This window comes from Littorina saxatilis, linkage group LG8 (assembly GCF_037325665.1).
Source record: "Littorina saxatilis isolate snail1 linkage group LG8, US_GU_Lsax_2.0, whole genome shotgun sequence".
NCBI classification, from domain to species: Eukaryota; Metazoa; Mollusca; class Gastropoda; order Littorinimorpha; family Littorinidae; genus Littorina; species Littorina saxatilis.
The window spans coordinates 14,249,704-14,271,553 of NC_090252.1; the positions used below are offsets into that span (position 1 = coordinate 14,249,704).

At 41.9% G+C, this 21,850-nt stretch overlaps 1 protein-coding gene and 1 long non-coding RNA gene across 2 annotated transcripts in view; both read left to right on the forward strand.

Annotated features, from left to right (window-relative positions):
* Positions 1 to 21,850, forward strand: part of LOC138972882 (uncharacterized) — a 189,318-nt gene that overhangs the window by 40,715 nt on the left and 126,753 nt on the right. The window lies entirely within an intron of this gene.
* Positions 8,313 to 21,850, forward strand: part of LOC138972851 (protein qua-1-like) — an 18,487-nt gene continuing 4,949 nt past the window's right edge. Inside the window, exons 1-2 of the mRNA XM_070345527.1 lie at positions 8,313 to 8,529; positions 14,649 to 15,068. Of these exons, the coding sequence (XP_070201628.1) occupies positions 8,475 to 8,529; positions 14,649 to 15,068 (475 nt within the window). The 5' untranslated portion in view covers positions 8,313 to 8,474. The remainder of the gene's footprint in view (positions 8,530 to 14,648; positions 15,069 to 21,850) is intronic.

Consider the following 21,850-nt stretch of genomic DNA (forward strand, 5'->3'; position numbering starts at 1 on the left):
TGCGTGCCCGCGTGCATGCCGCATGTGTGTGTGCTATGGGAGAGAGAGAGAGGGAGAGAGAGAGGGAGAGAGAGAGAGAGAGAGAGAGAGAGAGAGAGAGAGAGAGAGAGAGAGAGAGAGAGAGAGAGAGAGAGAGAGAATTGAATTGAATTGAATTGAAATTTATTTTACGAGGGTGACAGAATAAGCAATATGTGACCCTCCACCACGAAATGAGTCGCATATCACCTCGCGCGGTTCTGCCCTAGGCTTAATATAAGTCCGGGGAGTGTCTGGTAACAGTGTGAGGGTCACCTTAGTCACAGGCGTATAACTCAAACAGTTTTCTCTCTTTTCTAAAACGGTATTCACCACTGGATAGAGCATACAAAACTCTTTAGGAAAATGTAAAAATATGAAAATCATGCAAAGGTGACATGCGACTCATTCCGCGGTGGAGGGTCACATATATATGTTAGGCGCGTTTGATCGATCTGCGCGATCGCGCGATCGCGCTGCGCGTTTGGTGGATCGATCAAACGCGCACACATCGATCGATGTGTGCGCGTTTGATCAATACAAAGAATACAAGAATCGTTAAAACGCGCAGCTCTCATATACTTGCGCATTTGGACGATCCGTCTCACAAATCACCTTTAATAGCAAATGATTTAAAAGTTCAGCTGTTTTCATGAGATGTCAGAGGGATGGACAGAGATGAGGAAGGAGGGATTGGGGGGAGAGACTGAGAGACTAAGAGAGAGACTGAAAGAGAGAGAGAAAGTGTGTGTGAGAGAGAGAGAGAGAGAGAAGAGAGAGACAGAGAGCAGAGAGGAGAGAGACAGAGAAGAGAGAGAGAGAGAGACTGAGACTAAGAGAGAGAGACAGAGAGAGAGAGAGATCCTGAGAGATTGAGCGACTAAGAGAGAGAGAGAGAGAGAGAGAGAGAGAGAGAGAGAGAGAGGGACTAAGAGAGAGAGACAGAGAGAGAGAAGAGAGAGCGATAGAGAGAGAGAGAGAGACTCAGAGAGAGAGAGAGAGAGAGAGAGAGAGAGACTGAGAAACTAAGAGAGAGAGAGAGAGAAACATTAAAACATAGAACTTTATTACAGGAAAGATAGCATTAGGTCCGTAGGGCCTTTCTTCCAGCTAGTCCTGATCTAAGCAAAATGGTTATAATAATCGAAATGGGAATACATAGGAACAAACTTTTTATGATGAAACGCAGACACACGCAATAATAGTAATATAAGACATAAGATCATAAGAGAGAGAGAGAGAGAGAGAGAGAGAGAGAGAGAGAGAGAGAGAGAGAGACAGAGACAGAGACAGAGAGACAGAGACAGAGAGAGAGAGAGAGAGACTGTTTGAAAGATTGAGAGGCCTGACAACAAACAAATCAAAAACGTTGTTGGGGTATATTTCGGAACATTCCTGTATTTAAAACTTTTCACTTCCGGCGTGCGATGTGTGTGTGTGGTAGGGACTTACTTTGTGACAGATCGTCCAAATGCGCAAGAGTATAAAAGCTGCGCGTTTTAACGATTCTTGTATTCTTTGTAGCCTATTCTTTGCATCGATCAAATGCGCACACATCGATCGATGTGTGCGCGTTTGATTGATCCACCAAACGCGCAGCGCGATCGCGCGATCGCGCAGATCGATCAAACGCGCCTAACATATACATGCTTCTTTTCATCCGGCCCTCGCCCATTGAGGGGTAACAAACAAGCTGAAATAAAAGATAAGTTTAACTACAGTACAAATGAGATATTTATCATGATTCACATGTTAAGCAACCAATAAGACATTTTAAGATGCACTAGGATTGTTTAGCAATGCTTGAAAAGTATATATATATATATATACAGAAAAATATGTGTTTGTAAAAATTTTTTTTTTAAATCCTTCATGAATTATATATAATCATGTTTTTCAATATAATCAGAGAGTACAGTTATATTTTGCCAGCTGCTAGATAATATTTCTTATAAGTTTTGTAAAAGAAACAGCATGTAATATTCCTTGAATGATGTTTCATGAATTCGTAATTTAATTATATTTGGAATGGCGTTCCACATAATTGCTCCAGAATATGATAGACTCGACTTGTACAGGTCAATTCTTGGAGTTGGGGTAATTAATTTGTTACATTTTCTATAATGATTTATTTTGAAAGAGAATTTTATTTATAAATATTTATTCATTTTAAAAATTTATAGAGAGAGAGAGAGAGTGAAAGTGCGAATGTGTGTGTGCTGTATTAGTGTGTGTGTGTGTGTGTGTGTGTGTGTGTGTGTGTGTGTGTGTGTATGTGTATGTGTGTGTGTGTGTGTGTGTGTGTGTGTGTGTGTGGGAAGGGTTGAGTTGTGAGAATAAATATGTCCGAAAACAATATGTGCCAACATGAATGGCCTGAAAATGTAAAAGATCTTAACACTGATTCTTGACATTCTCATGATTGCTACTTGTTTGTCATTACTGACTTTGAAGGCACACACATAATAAAGACGACACAGACCTATGAGAATGTTTTGTGATATAATGTATTTTACTTGTATATTTATATCGTCTTTCGTACATAATTTCTGAGTGTATATATATGTTCGAACACAATTAAACCAACCAACTTTCAAAAGTGCGTGAATTCTTGACTTCTGTCACCGTTCGTGTGAACTGAAAGAATTGTCTTTGACATAACCAATGCATATATCAAATTGTGTGCACATTTGTTGTTATCAAAAAACAATATAAAAAAACTGTTTAACACTTTGACAAAATACTCACGTACATCAACAGAAAAATGACTAACCGCGGCATATCTGATACTGATTAAAACCGGCACGGTTGGCCAAGTGGTAAGGCGTCCGCCCCGTGATCGGGAGGTCGTGGGTTCAAATCCCGGCCGGGTCATACCTAAGACTTTAAAATTGGCAATATAGTGGCTGCTCCGCCTGGCGTCTGGCATTATGGGGTTAGTGCTAGGACTGGTTGGTCCGGTGTCAGAATAATCTGTGCTGCGACTTCTGTCCTGTGCGTGGCGCACGTTATATGTCAAAGCAACACCGCCCTGATATGGCCCTTCGTGGTCGGCTGGGTGTTAAGCAAACAAACAAACAAACAAAATACTGATTAAAACAGACCACTTTCGCAAAACACACGCACAACACGATAACATATCCAGCCCAAACGCCATCGGCCTCTATTCTATACAAATAAATAACGATGGGGTGGAGGTAGGGATCGGGGGGGGGGGGGGGGGGTTAGGGGGCGGGGCGGGGTTAGGGGGACGGGTAGGAGTCGGAGGCGTTGGTTAGACGGCCCAGGAGGGAGGATTTAAAGGCATGCTTCTCCCCCGAAAGCGGCGTATGGCTTCGTAAGTGGCAGGTCATACACGTAAAGAAACGCGAGTGTGCGTGGGATTTTCAACCCATAGACGCAGAAGAAGAAGAAGAAACGCATGCTTCTAACCACCAGACAAAAACGATAACAACTATATCATCTAGATTTCCGACACTGTGAATACAAAATCAGGATGTCACTGAAGTGGCTGTCATAACGTTTTAAGAATAAACATTGATAGTATAATCTGTCTTTGCCGAAACAGATAAAAACGGTCTGCCGTGTTTAACTTACTTACGCATGGTCTTCTGGATCTCCATGACACCTGTTTCGCCTTTCTTACTGAGCCCTGTCAGAGCGCTGTTAATGCTCAGCTTTGTGGTAAACAAAATCCCCAAATATCTGTAGGGCTTAAGCATTTGTTACTGTAAGTTCTACATTCCCGTAACACCAATTTTCAGTAGCGGACAAGAGTTAGTGCCCTCCTTTACAAAAAAACCATAATATTTGCAGGGTTTCATTTACCAGTGCGCCTTGCGCCATTGGCGCATAGCATCTCACAATGTCCCATTGGAATTCCCTTCAGTGCGCCATAGGGCACACTGAGAGAGATTACGTACCACTGCGCCACCCCATGCACACTTTTCACGGGAGTAGATCTACAGTGTTCGAAAATACCAAAGCAAAAACGCGCGCCAAGCCGAGCAACTTGCGATTTTGTGAAACGCGCTGTGATTGACTTATAAAATGTAATTAATTAGTATGCAACCAATGATGCGAACAATATGTGCGGATCGATCTGTGCTTGCGCGTTTACCTCTGTGGAGACTGTCAACACAAGCGATGTCATCGAAACACAGACCCACGTAAAAAAATAAAAAAAAAGCAATGCCCCCAAAGAAAAAAAAACCGTAAAAGGTAAGGACCTGTGTAGGTTTTAAAACTCAGTGTACATTGCTGTCTTGTGGTTGAATGCAGAATGTTTGAGAGGTCATCGAAACGTTACGTATGTATAAATGTCTTCTGTTTGAATGTAAACACTTGTGTGTTGACCGGCACGGTTGGCCTAGTGGTAAGGCGTCCGCCCCATGATCGGGAGGTCGTGGGTTCGAACCCCGGCCGGGTCATACCTAAGACTTTAAAATTGGCAATGTAGTGGCTGCTCCGCCTGGCGTCTGGCATTATGGGGTTAGTGCTAGGACTGGTTGGTCCGGTGTCAGAATAATGTGACTGGGTGAGACATGACGCCTGTGCTGCGACTTCTGTCTTGTGTGTGGCGCACGTTATATGTCAGAGCAGCACCGCCATGATATGGCCATTCGTGGTCGGCTGGGCGTTAAGCAAACAAACAAACAAACGTGTGTGTTGTCACCAGAAATGTCAATACATGGGGTGTGCAGAGTGTGGGTGGTCAGCAGAAAGTTACACATGTGGTCATCAGAGAGGTTTTGCGAATGTATTGTGAAACAGAAAGTCTTCAGAAATATGTATGTCCTGTGTTTGAATGTAAGAAACGTGTGTTGGACCTCGGATGTGTTCCTGCTTTTTCAAGGGATAAGACCATCCCCCAACATGGTTGCATGCCAAACATGAACAGCCCAGGTGCTCTCTATGCACTGAAGGAAGTTTTGATAAATGAAGGTTGCAAAGTGACAGCAACAAATGCATTCATAAAAACATCCAGTTCCATACAGCAAGCAGTCGGGGTGTTGATGTTTGGAATGTGACTAAGTTGAGGGATGGTCTTTTCTAATGTAAAACCATGAACATAAGTGAGACTTTGACCCTATATAATCACACGGGAAGGAGGGTGCATTTAATGACGCTACAGTTCTTAAACATTACAGTCTGCTAGGGACTGATGATGACCACAAAATATGATGGAAATGGCTGACCTTTTTATATTAGACTTCAAATTCACAGCGGGATTTACTTCAAAATGTAAAATTGATAATTTCTTCAACAGTTTTTACCTAGAGGCTTGAAACTTCAAATACTTATGGTTTGGTGTCTGTCGGTGTCACGTTTCAATATATCACATAAGGTGATTATGAACGGTTAGTTACTTCTAACTAACTAACCACACCACGATCCACTCTCGCAGTCATACAATTAAATAGAATCAACAAAAGTATAAGTTTCAGACGCCTGTTTATGTAATAACTCGCCACCTCCCTCGAGACTTCACTCCAAAAGATGTTCTGTTTACGTTCAAAACGTAAATCAAGTAGTCACTGACAAAAATGCCAGTTAAAGTATAGAAAATTATAGTAACAGGCTGATCCCGTGTATAGTTAAGAAAAGATAGCTGATCTGTAAAAAGTGCTGGTTAATGCAGGTGTCACACACCCCACGTTGTCACCACTCACATGAAATCATTAATATATAAGATGACAAGGTGGTATAAGGGCGCTATGACATGGCACACTTAGCTTTTTGCCACTGAGTGGGCGACCCGTGTTTAGTCTATAGTCTCCACAACTGCTCCGTCGAATGTAGTGCCGGCTGGCGGGGCGACGAAGCAGGGAACAGTGGAGACATCAGGCGCCACACCCAGTCGCTGAAGATCCTGTCCGTAGTCTACCAGAAGATAGAAGTGTAGATTGGCAGGATGACGACAGGGGAGAGAAAACAAATATATTGCACTGATATTTTTGATGTGTTCATCTGACTTCAGTTCCTGCACCATTTTTAACTTCCATGCATGATGTACATTCAAATCAATCAATGGTTCAGTTATAATATATCACTTATCGGTTATTTCTTGAATATCTGTTGTTCCAGTTCTAAATTTTCATACATAGTCTTTTACATAGATCTGTCAATATGTTTACTTACTTTTGGCAATTCTTGCAGTTTCTTTTGTGATGATGCTGTCATCTTTTCAGCGATTGAGATGTCGGTACTTTCCCCCTGAAAAAACAACAACCAAGGAATAGAAAGGGTATCTATAAATCTACAGCCGAATTTCTAACATTCAGAAATTGTTCTGTTGCAAATTTGTCGGTTCGCTGAGCTAAAATAGTGGCCGATGTGAGCGAGAATTCTGCAGAAAAACGATCTGCTGATCAGCTTGCGTGCACAGCTTCGGTTTTACCAGTGGGTCAGATGCTCGTGCGTTTCAAGTGTTAAAAACAAAAATAATGACGTGCCGTCCACAATCAATCTTTATTGTTGATTCACATGACTCATTTCAATCATCAGCAATGATCTTTTTGTATTGCTTTGTTTGCTTTTCACTTACCTGAGCCACAAACTCCACCTCCCCTTCGAAATTCTCCTTCTTCTCCATGTGTTGAAAGACTGTACCGGAAGTAAATGTTCTGTCAAAATCGTCTTTTCCGCTTTCTGCCACTTGCTGAGCGCGCGCAACGAGTTGGCGATCCTGTCAATAGACAATACATAGAGATTACACAACGTCATCGAGTGAGGGACCGAAAAATATTGAAACTCGAGGATGATTTTTTTGTGGTATCAACCGAGACCGTAGGTCGAGGTTGATACCACACAAAAAAATCATCCGAGAGTTTCAATATTTTTTGGTCCCTCACAAGATGACGTTTGTGTAATTTGTGTATACAATGATCAACGACAAAGACAAAAATTAAAACAAAAACAACACGAACTCTTTTCCATCGAGGAATGGTGGAAGGAAAATAGTGTGGCGTGTCTTTGGTTTTAGTGGCTTACAAAATGGTATTCGTGAATAAAGTTTCGATTCTTTTATTTTGATTTTGAAAGAAAAAATTAGAGCCGACACAATGCAAACCTGGAAATCACGGTAGAAGCCACTTTCGCGTTCAGTTTGCTTGATCAAGAACTTGTGCGACAGCCATTGTGTAACCAGGAAGTGACGTATCTTTAGCTACACTTGACGTCATTTCAACCTTTTAGAGAGAGAGAGCTCGCGGTTTTGCCCTGACATCCTGCCTGGAGACCCCTGTTCTTGTTTTCGTGGTTCGCTCGTTGAATTCCAAGAAGCGGTGGCCACTGCTGTCCATCTGAACAGTTACGTCGGACCAGCACATCTGGCGATGTTCGGTTCTTGCCCGCATTCCAAAGTGGAGGCAGTTCAACCACCACAGGGTGTTGATTATGGCTCTTGGTGTGGACACTCCCAACTGACCAGAGTCCCACAGTGTTTCCACCTCTTCGTCCGTTAGTGCACACGCTCTTTGAGGTAAGTTTCCTTTCCCTGCTGATTTCAGCTTTTTTTGTTTGCTTTTTGCAACTGCTCGAACGTTTTCAAACAGCGTATCATTGCTGGAAAAAATCTTGCCTTTTCCGTTCGCTGCCATGTGCCGATCGACGGCGGACAGAAATCCTCGAATCGTACCTGGTTCATATTCATCTCCATCTTCGCGTTTCACCGTTGTAAGAAACTTGACAAGAATGTTTGCAACAAGTTTTGGATCCTCAATTTTCGCTATATCAGCTGATCTCATCTGTTTTGCAAACTCTTCGGTTTGAAGAATGAAATCTGAAATCAGCCGTATCACATGTTCAGTTTTTCTTTTGGTGTTGGCGTTTTCTGTATCGGTGATGAGAGCGTTCACATCGTCATCAGTCACTTTCTCGAATCTCCTTTTTTTGGGCGCAGCGGCCATTAAATTTTCGTCCTCTTCATTGAAGTCTTCTAAGAAAAAGTCGCTTATCAAATCAAAATCGCCGTCCATCTTGACGAACGAACGTTGGCGTGTGAATACACAACCGGAAATAGATCTAGATCTAAATTGATCTCTATGACCCGTGCCTTGATACCAATGAGATCATAGGAGATGCACAGCAGTGCCGATACCAGGTTTCTTTAGCTTCACTTTAAAATGATATCAGAACGATAGTTATTCACTTGAAAGTGAACACATGAGAGTTGTATACACATCTATGCCTATGGCTATGCCTATGGCTGACTGACGGGATCCATTTTCAGAACGTTCCATAATTTTACAATGACGTCATGCAGGTGACGACATGGGTGTATCCCGGCAAAGCGTCTACAATGGCTGCTAGCACGCAGTATGTGAATCTTTCTTTGACAAGAATAAGAGCGACTTCGCAGGGCTGAACGTATTAGGTGTTGACATGCTATCTCTGATTGTGTTCTTAGTTTGCCCCAGCGTTTGTGCAGCGGAATATGAACAGGAAGCAAGAAAATGATGGAAAGAAAAATACTAGGTGTTTTCATCTTGGGCTTTCTTGTTTCGAATGGTAAGTAGGCTTACCACGCTGCTTTTAGCTAAAGTGTTACGTTTTGTCACTGCCCGTCCAAACGGCTGTCTCATAATTATTTACTACCCCAGCCCCCAGTGCGGTTTCCCATTCCTCCCCTGCCCCACTGGATATGAACAAAACGGCACACACGCACGCACACAGACACACAAATACAGACGCACGCACGCACACACACACACACACACACACACGCACGCACGCACGCACGCACGCATGCACGCACGCACACAGGCATGCACGCACGTACGCACACACACACACACACACACACACACTGACACACACACACTGACACACACACACATCAATCAAACAATCAATATGAGGCTTATATCGCGCGTATTCCGTGGGTACAGTTCTAAGCGCAGGGATTGGGTTTTTTTTGTGTTTTTTGTGTTTTTTATGCAATTTATATCGCGCACATATTCAAGGCGCAGGGATTTATTTATGCCGTGTGAGATGGAATTTGTTTTACACAATACATCACGCATTCACTTCGGCCAGCAGATCGCAGCCATTTCGGCGCATATCCTACTTTTCACGGCCTATTATTCCAAGTCACACGGGTATTTTGGTGGACATTTTTTTTTATCTATGCCTATACACTTTTGTCAGGAAAGACCCTTTTGTCAATCGTGGGATCTTTAACGTGCACACCCCAATGTAGTGTACACGAAGAGACCTCGGTTTTTCGTCTCATCCGAAAGACTAGCACTTGAACTAGCACATAACACACACACACACACACACACACACACACACACACACACACAAACACACACACACAAACACACATACACACACACACACACACACACACACACACACACACACACACACACACACACACACACACACACACACACACCCTTGTATACGCGCATACGCACACAGAACACACTGTGCTGCAGATAGCTAGCCTTATTACAAGATTTAAAGTAAGAACTCTAAATACATCTCCATAAAAACCACTCAAGGGATCGATGCGAAGTGTGGATCGAAAGAAACACAGATGCACGAAGTAATTGAACATGTTTACTGTCGGACGTAAACAGTTTATTGGCTCACGTAAGTGTAGCCTATGCGATGCTAACGTTTGTCTGTATGTGCGTGCGTGCGTGCGTGTGTGTGTGTGTGATAGAAACTTTAACATTTGAAGACGTCACATTATGGCGTAAGAGGGTTAGACGTCACGCGAAGGAATTACTGAAAGTCTCGGTCGTTGTTATTTTGAGCGGACCGAGACTAGTTGGCAGTCGTGTCCCTGTAAGTAGGCTACATGCAGACAGACAGATCTAGATCTACCAGTGCCTCGCTTTCTTGCACAGTGTCACCTATGCTTACTGAGTGTGTGTGTATGTGACGGAGTGATTGAGTTTGTGTTACTGTTTGTCGATTTCTTACGTGAGCCTTGAAGGCTTCGCCTCTTGTTTTACAATGGAAAGGAGAATTATATAGAAGAAAGGTTTGTCAGGGATCGTTTATGGTGGTCGCAATGGACGGGTGGTCGTCGTAGAGAGGTCGTAGAGAGGTCGTAGAGGTCGTAGAGAGGTCGTAGAGAGGTCGCAAGGGCAGGTTAAATTGTAGCGATACAACCATTGTAAGAGAGATCTGTACGGAACCAGAGTCCTTTTGTTATTTCTCTAATGGAAGAATAAGTAGATCAAACAAGCAAGGAATGTTACCGCTGTAGTTAAAACAAGCGAGGTATTTTACCGCTGTAGTTAAAACAAGCCAGGCATGTTACCTCTGTAGTTAAAACAAGCCAGGCATGTTACCGCTGTAGATAAAAACAAGCCAGGCATATGTTACCGCTGTGGATAAAACAAGCCAGGCATATGTTACTGCTGTAGTTAAAACAAGCCAGGCATATGTTGCCGCTGTAGATAAAACAAGCCAGGCATATGTTGCCGCTGTAGATAAAACAAGCCAGGCATATGTTACCGCTGTAGATAAAACAAGCCAGGCATGTTACCGTTGATATAAAACAAGCCAGGCATGTTACCGCTGTAGATAAAACAAGCCAGGCATGTTACCACTGATAGATACAACAAGCTAGACATGTTACCGCTGATAGATACAACAAGCTAGACATGTTACCGCTGATAGATTACAAAAAAGCCAGGCATGTTATCGCTTATAGATAAAACAAGCCAGGCATATGTAACCGCTGATAGATAAAACAAGCCAGGCATGTTACCGCTGCAAATTAAAAAGAACAGACATGTTACCACGCATAGATAAAACAAGCCAGGCATGTTACCACGGATAGATAAAACAAGCCAGATATGTTACCACTGATAGATAAAACAAGAGGCGAAGCCATCAAGGCTCACGTAAGAAATCGACAAACAGTAACACAAACTCAATCACTCCGTCACACACACACACACACACACACACACACACACACACACACACACACACACACACACACACACACACACACACACACACACACACACACACACACACACAGAAAGAGCATAGGTGAAACTGTGCAAGAAAGCGAGACACTAGATCTAGATCTGTCTGTCTGCATGTAGCCTACTTACAGGGACACGACTGCCAACTAGTCTCGGCCCGCTCAAAATAACAATGACCGAGACTTTCAGTACTTCCTTCGCGTGACGTCTAACCCTCTTACGTCATAATGTGACGTCAATGTAATGTGACGTCTTCAAATGTTAGAGTTTCTACCACAGACATACACACGCACGCACATACGCACGCACGCACAGACAGACAAAGTTACGATCGCATAGGCTACACTTACGTGAGCCAACAAGAGGCGAAGCCTTCAAGGCTCACGTAAGAAATAGACAAACAGTAACACAAACTCAATCACTCCGTCACACACACACACACACACACACACACACACACACACACACACACACACACACACACACACACACACACACACACACACACACACACACACACTGTAAGCATTGGTGACACTGTGCAAGAAAGCGAGACCCTAGATCTAGATATGTCTGTCTGCATGTAGCCTACTTACAGGGACACGACTAAGAGTAATACCTAATATTCTGGACTCGCAACGAAATATACAAACAAATGACAATGAACAACGTTTCGACCTAATGGTCTTCAACAGGTTAAAAAAAAATGAAAACAACAATACAAATATCAAAACGACTTATCAGAGAAGATGATGTGATCCTCCAAGCGCAAAAGAAGGGGGAAGGGAGATAAATCAAAAAGAACAAGAGGCGAAGCCTTCAAGGCTCACGTAAGAAATAGACAAACAGTAACACAAACTCAATCACCCCGTCACACATACACACCCACACACACAGTAAGCTTAGGTGACACTGTGCAAGAAAGAGAGACACTAGATCTAGATCTGTCTGTCGATCTGCATGTAGCCTACTTACAGGGACACGACTGCCAAAAAGTCTCGGCCCGCTCAAAATAACAATGACCGAGACCACACACACCACGCGAGAGAGAAAGACTACAGGGAGGCATGCCGTCATGATGCATTAATTGACGTCAAACACTTTTGACCGTGACGTAATCTTATGCGAGCTTTATCCGTAGTCTTGGATAACCACTCACACATAGACTCGGAAATGTTAAAGTTTCTACCACAGACATACACACGCACAAACACACACACACACGCACAAACGCACAAACGCACAGACAGACAAAGTTACGATCGCATAGGCTACACTTCGTGAGCCAAAAATGAGCAATGAAAAATGAAACCAAAACGAAACAAATCAGAATAATAACGCTTGAAGGGCCTGAAGTTGAAAGAGAGAGAGAGAGAGAGAGAGAGAGAGAGAGAGAGAGAGAGAGAGAGAGAGAGAGAGAGAGAGAGAGAGAGAGAGAGAGAGAGAGTCAACAATACCTGCGACACGACTGCCAACTAGTCTCGGCCCGCTCAAAGTAACAATTACCGAGACTTTCAGTAATTCCTTCGCGTGACGTCTAACCCTCTTACGCCATAATGTGACGTCTTCAAATGACCAAATGTTAAAGTTTCTACCACAGACATACACACGCACGCACATACGTGCGTGTGACGTCTTCAAATGACGAAATGTTAAAGTTTCTATCACACACGCACGCACAGACAGACAAAAGTTAGCATCGCATAGGCTACACTTACGTGAGCCAACAAGCCAAACATTGGATTGGATTGGATTGGATTGGATAAGATTTACAGTCCAGTGAGGTTACCCTCATGGAAATTCGGGCTGCTTTCTCCCCGGGGAAAGCGAGCTGCCATACATACGGCGCTACCCATATTTTTTTTTCCTGCATGCGTGTATTCATGTTTCCTGAGACTTAATGCCGTGTGACGGGAAAAGTGAGCGATCGATAGATAAAACCGTAAGAGGCGAAGCCTTCAAGGCTCACGTAAGAAATCGACAAACAGTAACACAAACTCAATCACTCTGTCACACATACACACACACACACACACACACACACACACACACACACACACACTCACACACACACTCACACACACTCACACTCACACACTCACACACACACTCGCACACACTCGCACACACTCACACTCACACACGCACACACTCACACGCACACACACACACACACACACACACACACACACACACACACACACACACACACACACACACACAGTAAGCATAGGTGAAACTGTGCAAGAAAGGGAGACCCTGGATCTGCCAATTAGTCTCGGTCCGCTCACAATAACAATGACCGAGACTTTCAGTAATTCCTTTGCGTGACGTCTAACCCTCTTACGTCATAATGTGACGTCTTCAAATAGTTTCTATCACACACGTCAAACACTTTTGACCGAGACGTAATCTTCTTATGCGAGCTCCATAGACTCGGAAATGTTAAAGTTTCTATCACACACACACACACACGCACGCACGCACAGACAGACAAAGTTTATCATCGCATAGGCTACACTTACGTGAGCCAACAAGAGGCGAAGCCATCAAGGCTCACGTAAGAAATCGACAAACAGTAACACACACACACACACACCTCCACGTACACACACACACAAACACACACGCACACACACACACACACACACACACACACACACACACACACACACACACACACACACAGAAAGAGCATAGGTGAAACTGTGCAAGAAAGCGAGACACTAGATCTAGATCTGTCTGTCTGCATGTAGCCTACTTACAGGGACACGACTGCCAACTAGTCTCGGCCCGCTCAAAATAATAATGACCGAGACTTTCAGTACTTCCTTCGCGTGACGTCTAACCCTCTTACGTCATAATGTGACGTCAATGTAATGTGACGTCTTCAAATGTTAGAGTTTCTACCACAGACATACACACGCACGCACGCACGCACGCACGCACATACGCACGCACGCACGCACGCACGCACGCACAGACAGACAAAGTTACGATCGCATAGGCTACACTTACGTGAGCCAACAAGCCAGACATGTTACCGCTGAAAGATAAAACAAGCCAGGCATGTTACCACTGATAGATAAAACAAGCCAGGCATGTTACCACTGATAGATAAAACAAGCCAGACATGTTACCGCTGAAAGATAAAACAAGCCAGACATGTTACCACTGATAGATAAAACAAGCCAGGCATGTTACCACTGATAGATAAAACAAGCCAGGCATGTTACCACTGATACTGATAGATAAAAATAAGCCAGGCATGTTACCACTGATAGATAAAATAAGCCAGGCATGTTACCACCGATAGATAAAACAAGCCAGGCATGTTACCACTGATAGATAAAACAAGCCAGTCGTTGTCAGGAAATGATGACCTCCAGACATGATGCAAGCCTTGAACACCCTGATCACCAGCAAAAAAGGAAAATTGTCAGTTTCTTTGCTTTTTTTAATATTTTTTTTTTAAGCTCGCGCTTTCAATACGCATTATATTGTGAGTCTTGTTATTCGAATTGCAAGCATCCATTCACTCACCACGTACTTTCCTTGTTACATTAGTATGTTCGATCGTTTTCAAAAACAGATTGTAATGTAAAGTCCCAGCCTCCCATGTTCGCACTTTCTGAAATAACGTTCAGTTCTCTCTTTCTTCTCTCTCAGCTACAGGGCAACAGGACGGCGGAAATCTGACGTGCCCGAGGCAGGGGCTGCTGGGTCAGAAGGTCACAATAACCTTGACTATCGATCGCTCACTTTTCCCGTCACTCTGTGAAACGGATCCTGACAGACGAGAGGCGTTGTTTACGGTGATCCGGCTGAGCGATCCGTGGCGGTCGACATGGATCATGTGCACTGTCCTAAACATCACGTCGCCAGGAACCTGCCAAGGCGCCTACACTACAGGGACCCTTGGATGCGGCTGTGTCGGCAAGACCGACGAGCTGTACACCCTGGAGAATACCTTCATCGTGGATTCCCTCTCAGTCGGCAACTGGTCCGCCGAACTCTCTTGTCAAACGGCAGATAGAACCCGCAAACCGATTTCAATTTATGTTGCGCCGGAGTGCAACTTCGGAGCAGGTATGGGATGTTTGTGAGTGTTTTTACATTTAGTCAAGTTATGACTAAATGTTTTAACATAGAGGGGGAATCGAGACGAGGGTCGTGGTGTATGTGTGTGTGTATGTGTGTGTGTGTGTGTGTGTGTGTGTGTGTGTGTGTGTGTGTGTGTGCGTGTAGAGCGATTCAGACCAAACTACTGGACCGATCTTTATGAAATTTGACATGAAAGTTCCTGGGTATGATATCCCCGTACGTTTTTTTCATTTTTTTGATAAATGTCTTTGATGACGTCATATCCGGCTTTTCGTGAAAGTTGAGGCGGCACTGTCACGCCCTCATTTTTCAACCAAATTGGTTGAAATTTTGGTCAAGTAATCTTCGACGAAGCCCGGACTTCGGTATTGCATTTCAGCTTGGTGGCTTAAAAATTAATTAATGACTTTGGTCATTACAAATCTGAAAATTGTAAAAAAAATATTTCTTTTATAAAACGATCCAAATTTACGTTCATCTTATTCTCCATCATTTGCTGATTCCAAAAACATATAAATATGTTATATTTGAATTAAAAACAAGCTCTGAAAATTAAATATATAAAAATTATTATCAAAATTAAATTGTCGAAATCAATTTAAAAACACCCTCATCTTATTCCTTGTCGGTTCCTGATTCCAAAAACATATAGATATGATATGTTTGGATTAAAAACACGCTCAGAAAGTTAAAACGAAGAGAGGTACAGAAAAGCGTGCTATCGTTCTCAGCGCAACTACTACCCCGCTCTTCTTGTCAATTTCACTGCCTTTGCCGTGAGCGGTGGACTGACGATGTTACGAGTATACGGTCTTGCTGCGTTGCATTGCGTTTAGTTTAATTCTGTGAGTTCGACAGCTACTTGACTAAATGTTGTATCTTCGCCTTACGCGACTTGTTGTCTTTTCATTGAATGCCCGTATAGCTGACATGAAATGTTCAAGCTATAGTCAGTCGGCTAAGGACCGTTTTGGTTACTTTTTGGCGTCACGTTTGTTTGTTTGTTTGTTTGCGTAACGCCCAGCCGACCACTAAGGACCATATCAGGGCGGTGCTGCTTTGACATATATAACGTGCGCCACACACAAGACAGAAGTCGCAGCACAGGCTTCATGTCACACCCAGTCACATTATTCTGACACCGGACCAACCAGTCCTAGCACTAACCCCATAATGCCAGACGCCAGGCGGAGCAGCCACTAGATTGCCAATTTTAAAGTCTTAGGTATGACCCGGCCGGGGTTCGAACCCACGACCTCCCGATCACGGGGCGGACGCCTTACCACTAGGCCAACTGGCGTCACTTTAGCAAACACATTTTTTCTGATATATTTTAACACCACAACACTAAATTTAAAGTCGTGGGGCAATATTCCAAACCGTCGGTGAGAAAAACGTTGGTTTGTGTGTATGTTTTCCTTCTTTGGCGTTACTATTCTCGTTTAGAGGGTTGGGTTCATAAAACGGACATAAAACTTAAACCGCTTGACAGAAATTCTATAACTGTAAATCATTCGAAAGGGAAGGCATTCATGTACATGTTTGTGCCACTTAAAATGACGTCATTATCTGTTTGTGCCTGTAGTTTTGACGTAGTTCAGTAGGCTAACATAAATCATAAAGAGGCAAGTAATCGGCTTTGGTTTTCAGTGTAAAACATTTGAACAGTTCCAAGGAATGCAATATACACATGTTAAATTTAAAAGAATAAGTAAGGCAGACTAAAAAGAGCATCTTAATATCATTTGCAGGTTTAAACCTTTTGATTGTGAGTAGTTTCAACGCCGTATATTCGGCTATACTGATAGCGCGCTGACGCCAGGTGTAAACAAAGCGTTGTCGCCAACTTCACGGAAAGTGTCTCCCATTCAAAACAATATGTGTCTCTTTGAAACCACGTACAGCTTAACTTCATAATTGTGGGAATGAGTAAGGTTCGTATTTAGCACATGTTTGTTTTTCTACGAGAAATATACACGTTAACGAACATACGAACCGATTTGCTGTAGATCTGTCCTCACTCAAACATGTTCGCCCAGTTTCATCCCATCTTACACGCCTCGTTGTCAATAAATAGCCTGACAAACCAAACTATTATGTTTATTGATGTGTCCTGCGTTGATATCAACATTCAAAACGGTCTGTATTGTGCAAATATTGAAAAAGAGATGAAGCAGTCAAACCTGTGTGGTAGCGCACCGCCGCAACGTCTGAATCGGGAAAAAAATTGACAAGTTTCAAGTTTTCAAGTTTTATTTATTTCAATAAAAACCCCGTGAGGGTACAATTGAAAATTAAAAAACACAATAAAAACACATTTCATTCAACACCAAATAGAAGGAACTAAAACAAAAAGAAATCAGACTATGTACAGAAAAGGGAGTTGAGGGGTGAGGGAGAGCAAAAACAATACAAGAAACAATTCAACAATAATAATAATAATAAATAATAATAATAATAATAATTATAATAATAATAATTGTCAGTAAGTACTGGTGTCACATGACTGATGTGAACCAGTTGATTGGCTAATGGCGATGCGCTTAAATCTGTTAGCGCACTCCTAGAGTGCGCTAACTTTTCCACAGAGCGTATTCTTACACCCTTTGCCAAAGCGAGACTGTACTCTCATCCTCAGAATTAATTAATGACATGTAGCTTATATTCTCCACAATACCAATGATTATGACCATAAATGTCCTGCTTTTCAATTAAAGCAGAAGTGGTTTTTTTCTGACAGATTGCATGCGCCTGTGCCGCCCACAGTTGCACTGATCTAAAAATAGAACCCGCTGTGTCTAATTTTTCAGTTTCGACTTGCGAAGATTCCTCTCATAATTATGCCATGTTGGTGGCATGTAGCTTATTATCCACATTACCAAATGATGAGTTAGTATACAATTCCCAGCGGCTAACAGAAAACACAAGTGTTATTCCGATAACGTACACAGCATTTGGAAGACTGATTCGATCGACTCTAGCAGACTACACTGAAATACGACTGCATCAGTTCAGTAAATGAATGGTTTCCGAATTATTATTTTAAGGCAAGAACAATCGTAATCGAAAACGTGTAGGGTTTAGAACGTTCTTACCATATAATTATAAGACTTATTACCAGCCTGCCTTATTCGTGCAGACTCAGTGCAACGGGACGAGCAATTTTGTTTTTGAAATGAGACTCAGTGCAGTAGCAGACGACATAAACCCCGCTCAGCAAATTAACATGTTAGGCAAATGTGAACGATAAAACGATGGGGATATAATACGTGTAGGGTTCAGAGCATTCTTACCGTTCATATTTAGTATCAGACTCCCCGATGAGGGAAGATACCACACGAAAAACATGCCACGTTTATTTTGAAAATGGGCTTTCCGTCGACCTTGGCAAGGGGCACAACTCTGCACAGTCAATCTGTCGAAGCTCGATGAAGGTTTCGAACCGCAAATAACTGAAAGCACAGTCCTTTCTCCGAGTTCAAATGAGAGAAACATCATCACTGTTTAGCTTAACGCTACACTGGAATTTACCAACAGAAATTAAAACAAGAGTTTGCGTGTGATGAAAGCACAACACACGAGACAGCCCACACAAAAGTAGATCTTCTAAACGACCTGACCACACAGTTATGCCTATTCAAATGCGCGTAGCAAAATGTGCGTGTTGTATCTTCTTTTTTCTCTGGCGGTACCGACAATATCGTTATTGAAACAATCCCAGTGCACTAAGGGATTTATAGAGCAAATCTCGAAAATAATTATTGAACTCAGCGCTATGCGCTTCGTTCAATAATGAATTTTCTCGATTTGCTCTATAAATCCCTTAGTGCACTGGGATGTCTCAATAACTTAAATAATAATACTAATACTAATAATAATAAAACACTACAAGTGCAAAGTAATTACATACATTTCTTTACTATGGGAAATGGGGGGAAGGGAGAGGGGTGGGGGGGGGTGATAGGTGGGTTAACATAAGGACAAAAATACTATTACAAACAACACAAAACAGATAACGGAGTATAAAGCTAAAAGAGATCCACAATGTGTACAGTCACTACCCATGAGCTATCGAGGATTCAGGCCCGTTGTTGGGAAAGTGATTTTGGTTGTTGGGTAAGTTACCGAAAAATAACTAGCCCTACAAGTTTACAGAGAGAAAGAAGCAGAGGGGGGGGGGGGGGGGGGGGGGGGATAAATACACGTAATTGCAAAATGTCTTGAATTTTAAGATGCTTTAACTGACTATACCAAGAAAACCTGCACTTTTTGCAGAATTCGTTTTTTGTCCATGATTTATGTTTAAAAATGTCAATTCTTACGGCAAAAAATGATAACGGTTGCCTCACCAGAGGGCACGCACCTACGACAAGAATCGTGTCTCCCAATTGAAATGCATATATTTTGAAATACGGGTAATCATAGCATATTTAACTGTGAAGTGTCTCACTCTAATACCTTCTGGGTTCATGGTGTATTTGGTTAAGTGAATTGCAGATAAGGCTTTTTGAAAATGACAGCTATTCATATATTTTATTAAAACTGAAACTGGTGGAGTGAAAAACAGACATGTTATGAAGAAGTCGTACTTAAATCATGTATGGGCTTGAACTTCACCAGTTTCAGTTTTAATAAAATATATGAATTTGCGTGTTATCTTTTAAAGAAAACCCGTTGTCATCGCTAACAATGACCTAATTTACAAATACATATCGGTCGGTCATAGTCGCGTTTTTTTTTTTAGAGAGGTAGTGTACACAATGTCGTTTTGTACGTTTAAATTACATGTCCCTTACTTCAGTCATATATCAATTAATAAAGTAAATGCGCATACTTTTATTAAACGTTACTTTCACTTTAAGGGGAGGTTCTAGTATAAAATATCACCAAAATCGCTTCAGTTGTGTTCCTATTTAGAATGGGAAATATTAATGGATTTGAACTGTCTTTCGGCTCAAATAAAGTCAAATGCATTGCTGACCCATATATTGTGTTAGTTAATATGTCACGACAACTACCGTTGAGAAACAATTCAACGGAAAAACATACATTATCTAGAAACCGAAAATAGTGATTTGGGCGTTTCCTTGATAATTCTTCAAGGAGCGCACATTTTTTAAAGAAATTCAAAACATACAATAACATGTAATTGGACTACATTTTGTGGAATCAAATTTACGTTATTTTAATTAAAACGTTGATTTCATCATATTCACATATAACGGTTTTAACTGACAAGCTATATTTTCTTTGATTTTATCCCGACCCACAAACGCCTTCCACAAAGTGTAGTCCTATGAATACTAAAAAGCCATGCCACGTTTTGTTCCAGTCGGTTGAGAACATTTTGAGTTATCAAGGAAACGGCGAAGCAAGGTGCCGAAAACATCATTCTGAGAAAAAAGGCTTCACAACATTTCATAAAGATCGGTGAAAAATTAGAAAATAACGGTTTATAACTGACAGAAGCTTAGTTTTCTTCTGAAAAGTACGTATTGAAACTCAGTTATGGACAACGGACCTACTCACAAAATTTCATAAAGATTGGTGAAAAAACGGGATTTAACGGTTTTTTAACTGCCAAAAATCAACTTTTTATTCTTGTTGAAATTCAGTTAGGGACAACCAACCTAACCACAACATTTCATAAAGATCGGTGAAAAATTAGAAAATAACGGTTTATAACGGGTTTTTAACTGCCAATAATTAACTTTTTCTTCTTGAAAAGTTTGTATTGGAGATCAGTTCGGGACAATGGATCACTGTGCCAATTTTGGTGTAAATCCGACGATTAGGGACCAAGAAACAAAGAGCAGAGTGTTTTTTGGCGGTTAAACTGTCATTTTAACGGTTTAAGGATTTGGTGAAATTTCTTCCACCACAATACTATGCAATGTTTTATCTACCCATTATTGCAAGAACCCCAAAATCACATTTTTTTGGAAAAATCGCTTTCACCCATGCCAGATCGCTTCTAACATTTAGTATAATTTCTGACAAATGCACGCTATGTAATAACTTGATAACATTTTTGACGTCATGTGGTAAAACCGGAAAGTTGAATTATTTTGCGATAGCAAAATCTTTTTACAATGATCACTGACGATGCTACGAGTATACGGTCTTGCTGAAAAATTGCATTACGTTCCGTTTCATTCTGTGAGTTCGACAGCTACTTGACTAAATGTTGTATTTTCGCCTTACGCAACTTGTTCTATTTTTGAGTCACTTGAGAAAAAGTGACTCTATGTAATCGGTCAGTGTTAGTCTGTCCGGCCGGCCGTCCGGCCGGCCGTCCGTAGACACCACCTTAACGTTGGACTTTTCTCGGAAACTATCAAAGCGATCGGGCTCATATTTTGTTTAGTCGTGACCTCCAATGACCTCTACACTTTAACGATGGTTTCGTTGACCTTTGACCTTTTTCAAGGTCACAGGTCAGCGTCAAAGGAAAAATTAGACATTTTATATCTTTGACAAAGTTCATCGGATGTGATTGAAACTTTGTAGGATTATTCTTTACATCAAAGTATTTACATCTGTAGCCTTTTACGAACGTTATCAGAAAAACAAGGGAGATAACTAGCCTTTTCTGTTCGGCAACACACAACTTAACGTTGGGCTTTTCTCGGAAACTATAAAAGTGACCGGGCTCAAATTTTATGTGAACGTGACTCATTGTGTTGTGAATAGAGGGTTCTTCCTGTCCATGATGCCTCATATAATATTCAGAACTGCGAAAGTGACTCGATCGAGCGTTTGCTCTT